Source organism: Dinoponera quadriceps, unplaced genomic scaffold, assembly GCF_001313825.1.
Source record: "Dinoponera quadriceps isolate SergipeBrazil2010 unplaced genomic scaffold, ASM131382v1 scaffold1903, whole genome shotgun sequence".
Lineage (NCBI taxonomy): Eukaryota > Metazoa > Arthropoda > Insecta > Hymenoptera > Formicidae > Dinoponera > Dinoponera quadriceps.
The window spans coordinates 7,491-16,514 of record NW_014555961.1 but is presented as its reverse complement, the minus strand read 5'-3'; the positions used below and the strand labels follow the sequence as shown (position 1 = coordinate 16,514).

The window sequence follows — 9,024 nt, the reverse complement described above, 5'->3', positions numbered from 1 at the left end:
AAGACAAGCGGCCGCACTACGCCGAGAGACACGAGAAAGTGATTTTGCAGCATGACAATGCTCGACCTCATGTTGCAAAAGTGGTCAAGACATACTTGAAAACATTGAAATGAGAAGTCCTACCCGCCGTAATCTCCAGACGTTGCAACTTCGGATTATCACTTGTTCCGATCAATGGCACACGGCCTGGCTGACCAACACTTCCAGTTTTATGAAGAAGTCGGAAAATGTATAGATTCGTGGATTACCTCAAAAGATGACCAGTTTTTTCAAGGCGGAATTCGTGCATTGCCCAAAAGATGGGAGAAAGTAGTGGCCAGTGATGGACAATATTTGAGTCATAAATTTATCTCCATTTTTTTACAATAAAGCCTCAAATTAAAAAAAAATTTGCGAATTTTGTGTTTTTTCAAAAATTATTTATTTATTCATGAATATCTATTTTGTCTCCTTCAAAGTAATTCCCATCAGATATTAAACACTTGTGCGAACGTTTTTTCCAATCCTCGAAACACAAAAAAATCGTTTTTGTGATCTTGTTCAGCTCCTCCTTCGATGACGTCTTTATCTCCTCAATTGTAGCGTAGCGTCGTCCTTTCATGTGCCTCTTTAGTTTCGGGAACAAGAAAAAGTCACAGGGGGCCAGGTCTGGGGAATACGGTGGCTGCGGCATCATTAGTGTGTTGTTTTTGGCCAAAAATTCGCGCACAAGCAACTATGTGTGAGCAGGGGCGTTGGTTCGAATTTCGCGGCGACCTGTCTCATGCCCAAATCATTAGTAAAAATCGAATGGCACGAGCCAATCGATATGTTTAATTCTTCAGCAACTTTTCTAACGGTGATTCGACGATTGGCCAATACTATTTTCTTCACTTAATCAATGTTTTCGTCTGTTGTTGACGTGCTCGGGCGTCCGTCACGCTCTTCGTCGTTCACATCTTCTCAGCCCTCTGAGAACATTTTGTACCACCGATAAACGTTGCTTCGGTCCAAGGTAGCTTCACCATATGCCACAGTCAACATTCGGAATGCGTCCGCGCACTTAATTTTGTTTTTCACACAAAATTTGATACAGATTCTTTGATCCATTTTTTGGAATAGGCAAAAATCGAAGACGAGCCAAAACACGTCCAAGCGAAACAGCTGTTAAAAATAAACTGAATATTCAAAATGGCCGACTTTTTCGGCATAAGTGAGGGACATGAGTACCAACATAACGCCACCAAAAAATCGAAAATCGAATATACGTAACCCGCGGAAATTCAAAATTCGCGATACTTTTTGAACAGACTTCTTATAATTCCGAATTCGGTACTCAATATAAATGGAGTTTTACGTTACAATGCTCAAGATTGCACAGTTGTATGCATCATATACAAAAATATTATTTTTTGGTACAATGTGGTAGAAAATTTCCACCAATTTTTCATCGGCATTACCGAAGCTTCGCACGTGGGTAACATTCGATTGCTTGGCAATCCTTTAACCTTTCAGGTGCTTCGTCTGAACGGTAGCGTAGTAGTGTATCAATCAACGAATCTCAGCACGGTACGATTTTTGCGAAACATGGTTGATTGAACAAGAGGATCGTCGCTTTAGATCATCCACAAGCTATAGCGATTGGAAAACCTCCGAGCGGCTTACGACAAAGTTACGGTCTCGCGCGTCGGCAGGAAGAACTTTGTAGAAGGTATCAATTCCACGCTCTCAGGACACTTCCATCGGAATCAAATGGTCAAACTGGATTTCAAGTTCTTTTATCCATTTTTCGCGCTCGTACATCTTTCTCTCAAAACGGTATACGTACTAACAGCGTACCATTTGTTTTACGATTTCGCGGGGAGAAGTATCAAAACTATAGACAGGTTCGGTAATATCAGAGGTGACAACGATCGCATAGTCAACGAAGATAAAGGTATCGCAGCCGTTGCGAACCGGTCTGATGTGCATCTACGAGTAAGAACCAGATGCTACGTACGTACGCAAATGACGCCGAGTGCTTGTTCAGGCGAAGGTGCGGGCGGACGACAAGGAGGAGAAGGAAGACGATGAGGAGAAGCGACGATATGCTATAGCAGAGGATGAAGCTTTCGAGGCGCAACGCGATACGGAAAAAATGCGCAAGTTTGTCGAGGAGGGTGCATCTTAGGGAGAGATATTAATAGCTAGAAAACGACCGAAGATACTAAATAGTAACTACGTCGCCACAGCAAACATCAACGGTTGTAACGCGGAAGAATGCAGCGACTATGCCGATAGCGGTAACGACAGCAATAACGACAGCGGTTGCGGTGATAAAGGCGATGGCGATGGTGGTGATAATCGCGGGCTTCATCGGCTGAAACACATTATCGTGGGAGTGGAAAAGCTGGTCAAGGATATACTAAGGTTGCACCATGGTTGGTACAAAGGAGTTAAATTTAGAAATGCCGGTAAGATTTTGGACTACAGTCGAAATGCAAACAAATGTCGCGTAATCGTCACCCTCGCACCATCGACCCGGAGCAGAAACCGTTCGCCAGTCAGATTTGGGAGTACTATTTGAATCAACGAGCTGTTTACATGCGCAAGATGACCGAAGCTGAACGTACCGGCGATACGCACTATCGACTCTTTTTGGCTCTGCAACTTATTTACAAGATTCTCGTCAATTCAAGGTTCGGCGTACTGAATTTTCCGCCGAACGTGTTGTACTCGCCCACAGTGTCCGTCATCATTACGAAAATCTCGCAGAAATATTTTTACAAAACCCGTACAATCGTGGAGGAATACTTTCCACCAATACTGCAGCAGCAGGCGCGTCTAAGCGCCGCTGCGTCATCGATAGCTGCCGATAGCAGCGGCAGCGGCGGCGGCAGCATCGAAGTAGCCCCGACCGGCGCTCGAACTACCACTTCCGCTAACGAGCGAATCAAGTGCAAGATAGTTTATCGCGATATAGACGGTCTGATGGTCTTTTCCAATCGATCCCTCGTCGAGAATGAAACTCGTCTCATGATGCGCACCGTGAACGAATATCTGCACAAGACTCGACTAACCATGGGCGGTGCGAAGTTGGAACTGGAACTCAAATCCGCCGGCGTGGATTTGTACTCCGATACCATTATGGGTCGTAAGAAGTATTGGAAGTCATCCGATGCGGGAAAATTCGTCACCAAAAGTTTCGAGAGGAAAGCGCCAACGTTCGTTAAATAAATCATAAAATTAATACAGTCCAATTCAAATGTCCAATGTCAAATCGCGCTACGCCATGTTTCCACTGTTCGCGAGTACGCCGTGCTGCGTATCGCCTTGTACAATCCACTTAATTTATTTCTCAGCATGTACAATCACTTGCACGAATAATATACCATGCACGGTATAGCAGATTTTACTTTCGGAGTCATGTTGAAACGGCGCAACGGAGATGGCACAAATATAGGACGGTTCATACAGAACATGCTCCTCAATTACGACTACGACTTCGGCGATCGCGTTCCATGCGTTTACGTGCTCGACCCCGCGAATGCCGGAGCGACGGTCAATCGGAAGAAAAATGATTTTAACGTCTATGTGGACCGATTTAATTACACAGGCCCACAAAGAAAAAAAATTTTCTGTACGAGACAAGTGGCTATACTATTCTTATGTATTTTGAGCTGCTGAATCCGAATCTAACGTCAGAATTTCTCCTACACGTCCTAATTTCTCTCTAAATGAAGATAGTAGCGGGAAATCGAGGGAACAGTTTTTTGAAAAAAAAAGTTTTCTCCATGCTGCATGACCTCAAATATAGGCTAAAATCGCGTTTTTTAGGTTATAACATTTAGGTTATAATATTTAGGTTATAATATTTCGAAAACCTGATCCAAACGAGCATTTCTGAGGCCAGATTTGAATTCAGCGTGTTAAAAACCTTCGGGATAGTATACTCCGGTTTCTGGTAAAATGTTTTTGCCAAATTTTGTCGGCCTGTGTTATATATAAATGCACGCTCAAGCACATATACACACATATAGAGAGAAAGAGAAAGAAAGAGAGAAAGAGAGACAGAGAGAGAGAGAGAGAGAGAGAGAGAGAGAAGCGCGCCCGCACGCAAGCACGCACACACATATATTTTGAAGATGTCTCTCCAACAGACCAACAATTCAAAAGATATGAATGTATCAATCAATGTAGAGCTACTTCATCAGACTTTATTTCAGTATTGCGTCAGCAGTGCGCATAATACGAGCTTGCTGGGACCAGACACACAGTTCTTTTGTAAACATCTGAAACGTCGTTTATTGCTGGCTTGGAAAATGATTGTCGCCGCTCTTTTATTATATATTATTATTATCACTATAGCATTTGCTTTTGTTTATTATGTGAATCATACAAGAGCCGGACAATTGATCGATCAAATACCAGGACTGAAACATATTCCGTTTTTTGGCAATATATTCTATGATCAAGTGCCACAAGTTAAATGGCAATTCTCAACATGTTCGCCATTAATTAATTAATAGTTCAGTAATGTTCGACTTATTTTTCATTTGCATCAGCAGATCATGAGCTTATATGTTAATATAAAATTTTAAACATTATATAATAATGATTTTATTTTTTTCCTTTTCTTTCAATATTTATTCTCTGATATAATTTATTAAGCTTGATTTGCTTAAGTAATGGTACAGTGTACTTAAAAGAATGAGAATGATATTAATATATATTTTTTATATATCGTTATTTATAATATATGTGCACAAATTTCAGATAAATTTTGGTGCTTTTGCGTATAGTGACGGACAAATATTATTCCATTACTAAAGTATGGGCTTTTTTCATACCTGTTGTGACTATTCGTCAACCTGATGATCTCGAGGTATGTAAGTGAAGAAAAGGATAATGATGTATTAAAAGAAATCTATATGTATTGAAGAATTATTTATAAATTTACTAAATATAAATTAACTTACATTTCAAAACTTTATAAACGTTTCGTTAATCACATATCGCAAAACTGTTAACTTTCTAAAATATAGTCTCTTAAAAATGAAGCAGTACTTGAAATTGATCGTGAAACGATTAGTTAATTAGCTACATGTGAATTTGAACGTTATAATAAATTGATAGTACAGAATATCCCACTTCCTGTGATTTTACGTAATATTAAACAATATGTTGCACATCAATAAAGGCCTCATATGCTATACGCTGCTTCCTTGGCTAAATACAGGGTTTCTCACCAGCATAGGTAATGCAATAAACTTATTTTATATACGCGTATATATATGCTTTATGTTATTGAACATACCAAACATTGTATACATAGCCTAGTATACGGTTATTCCGAGGAAAATAATCTTATTGTAATATTATAAAATATATCATTCTATATATATTAACAAATTGTGATATTCTCTCAAGTGATAAAATTGTATCACTCACTTATTCAATATAATTTCACGAGATTGTAAATGAGACCTAATAAATATGTATACTTCCAGATATATAGGAAAAGCAATCATACTTTCGTGCGGTAAATTTTTTCCTGTTGATTAACATAATTTTTGTTAATGACTCGATAAAAATGAATTTATGCGGCTATTTTGTGCTGTTGATTGAGCGCAAATATAAAAAGAAGACACATTGAGATTAAGAACTTACTTTACTAAAACGGATCATGAAAAGTATGTTGATAAAAATCTGATTTGTTAAACAATAAATTCAAAAGCACAAGAAATAATCGTAGGCCAGAGTTATTGTATTTTATTTTATAGGGTTATCGCATAATAACATTTGCGTTAGAAATTATTCAAAAAATGATGCTAATCATAATCTTATATATATTTTAGGTGGCATTCATAATGTAAGATACTGACACCTGCATTTCATTTCAATAGATTGCGAAAATGTGTTAATGTTTTAGTGGAGGAGAGATAATGCATGACCAAGACCTTAAAAGATGTCGGTGGGACTGTTGAAAAGAATGTATTAGCATTTGCTTTTGAACATATGTTGAATGCAATATGTGGTAAATTATAAGATATTTTTGTAATATAATTGTTTAGAGAGTTTATTATATTCGGAATAATCAAGAATGAGAAAATTTGTTCGCGCGTGTAGTATCGACTGTATTAAAGGTCAATAATATTTCTGTAGTGATTTTTACTAGATATCTTTATTTTTAGATTCGAAGTTTTTTATGGAGCATATGATTTGTGTTATCGCAATTTAAACATAGCGATTTGCCATTATAGATACTAACATGGGTACCTCTCTGCATGGTCTCAATGTAGCTCAAGAAGAATATCTAGAGAAAATTCAACAATTGGGTTCTCTTCTCGTTTATAGGTATTTAATTAATGTATGGTGCAAGTTATATATATATCGCAACGTGATTAGATTAGTTTATGCTGCTGTTAGTGGACCGCTTGAGAATTTTTTGTTTAATGTAACATGTTTCAAGGGGAGCTTTAGAGCTTTAAGATGATCTTAAAACTCACCTCTCGTCGCTATTAACGCGATTATACAAAGATTACTTCCATTATATTCTATGACTTCCTTTTAGCACTATGTAATTATGCTGTTTAGATTATTGAGGCCCTGATTCATTTCCGAGTGGTTATGGAAATTGTCGTCAGCGAATAGATTTGAAGAAGAAACTACTATACCACTTGCATGGATTCATGGAAAAAGTGCTTAAGAATCAAGCCCCTTAACATTTACTGCGTATTTCAATGAGAGATATATAAATATGGGCGCCTATAAGTAAATAGCGATAAAAAATGTTGAAATATTAAACAATAACGCCATAACACGAGTTAAATAAATTAATGTTGTGTCTCATGTTAACATAGATTATTGCGGAAAGAAAATTTTATCATAAACGTACGATAGTCGATATTTGCAATCTACTAAAGATAATAATGTGACGGAAACAAAGGATGTAGAAATATATGGAAGTACTTAAGTTAAATATAAATTTCGAAGTAAATTTCAACATAAACCTTGTTCATATATTACAAAATTGTAATATTTCAATTAGATGTTATTAATTAATTTAATTTATTATTTGCGATCAGTTTTCAACGTTCAACATCAATTAAATATTGTTTGCTTAAATCATATAAAAAATGTATGAAATAAATTTATTAGGAGGTAAACGTTTTAGCTTGTGCTTTCTTGCTTGATTCAGAGAAAAAAGAAGGACTCGCCATGTTGGATTTCGTAATAGCAACTTCGCGTGAACATCATTTGACTAATAGGAATATCAGAGTAGAAGTGGATACTTTCACATTAGAAGTACTTTCACATACGTATAATAGTAATTTTTCTAGATGATTTGATATATTATGCCATATGTAATATACAAATTCACTACAGGGTCATGACACTATGGCGACAGCTATATCCTATACTTTGTTATTGATAGCAGAACACAAGGAAATTCAGGTACATATTGACGGAGACAAGCGATATATTTTATTGGGGCTACTGATTAATTCTTTCAATCATCTGTTGCGCGTTCGAAACGTCGCAGTAATGTGGAGTTGCCCGGTACAGCGCGGTAGAACGAGAGGAGGTGGAGAGGCGCGGTAGTTAATAAAGTGCTTTTTGATTGATAAAAACTGAATTTGTTTTTATTACTCGATCGCCCGATACAATTTTACATACGCGTCCGACAGCATGTCGGTGCTCGAGAGTTGAGAATTTGAGTCGCGCGTTACAATATCGCGTATGCGTCCGACAGCGTGCCGGTACCAGAGAGTTGAGAATTTGAGTCGCACTCGTGCCGGTCTTACGTCCCCTTTTATCCTCTTCCTATGTTTTAATCAGAGGGGACGGTGTTGATGCGTCAGCGTCATCTAAATGAGGACGCTGACCATCCTGATTTCCATATCTCTTTTGCAGAAATGCCAGGTTGCATTTCCGCATAGCGACATTTGACAATTTCGATATCTCTATTGCAGAAATGACAGGTTGCATTTCCGCGTAGCAATGTTTTGGCAATTCGGAGCAGTGGCTCCGTTTATGGTCATCGACATACTTCGTTGTTATGCTTACAACATCCCTCCCCCGTTGGAGAAAGAAAACGGAGGGATGACGTTTTCGCTTACAATAGTTTTTCCCGTGTACAACATTTTATTACAATCGTTTGTTTTTATTATTATTTTAGTTCTATTCGTTGATATCGTTTCAGCGGGTTTTCCCTTAATTTACAACAAGGTATTCTTATCTTTCGTGTTATGTCGCTGTTGCGGCGATCTATAACAATTGGATTATTTTTTGTCATATTTTGTAACTTTTTTAGTATCAGTATTATAATTATAATTACAATGATAATGGTTATTCTACTCGCCGCAGTTGAATACATTAAATATTTATGTTTTTCGAAAGAATTTTGATTTTATAGATCTTGTTGTATTTCGGACAATCTATTTCCTAAATTTGTTAATTCCGCGGAGTCCTGTATTACCTTTTTTATTGTTAAAGTTTGTGCTGTGTTGTTTTTATTTTGATTTGCTGTGGTTTCTTGCGAAAACGTGAGATTATATTCTAGTATAGTTATTTGTATGTCGTTAGTTTCAAAAGTTTTTGGGTCTGTATTATAGTGTGTTCTATTGTAAGTCTACATTGCTGTAGAATTGGATAATTCCTAATTTTAAAATTTTTTCTCGATATTCCTTATTATCTTTACAATGTATAATTATCGGTTGTGCGCTATGCGTTGAATACAGCCAAGCGTTGTTTCTTATTAATAAAATGATTACAGTGTGGTTTATGTTGACATATTTAATATTACAATTTTCGAATGTTTCTGCGCGGTATACATTTGGAGCTCGCAGGGTGAATCGGAGTGTATGCAATATATTGGAGTGTTGTGAGAACATGTGTACAAATTCCTTAACTTAATACATTCATTTAATTTGTACTTGGTCAGAACAAGGTATGTGTTACCTTCTGTGTTTACAGCGATTTTTGTGTGTATGATGTCTGTCAGTGCAAATACGTTATCATGAACATGTATAGGAAATGGTATTACTCGCACTATTTCATAAG

General features: G+C 37.2%; 1 protein-coding gene across 1 annotated transcript; it reads left to right on the top strand.

Moving 5' to 3' along the window:
- The first annotated feature begins 5,907 nt into the window (after nt 1–5,907).
- LOC106746156 lies at nt 5,908–7,940 on the top strand. The gene is made up of 5 exons (XM_014622409.1): nt 5,908–5,995; nt 6,222–6,328; nt 7,120–7,266; nt 7,348–7,416; nt 7,935–7,940. The coding sequence occupies exons 1-5, from the start codon at nt 5,908–5,910 to the stop codon at nt 7,938–7,940; spliced, it is 417 nt and encodes a 138-aa protein (XP_014477895.1).
- Nucleotides 7,941–9,024: the final 1,084 nt, after the last annotated feature.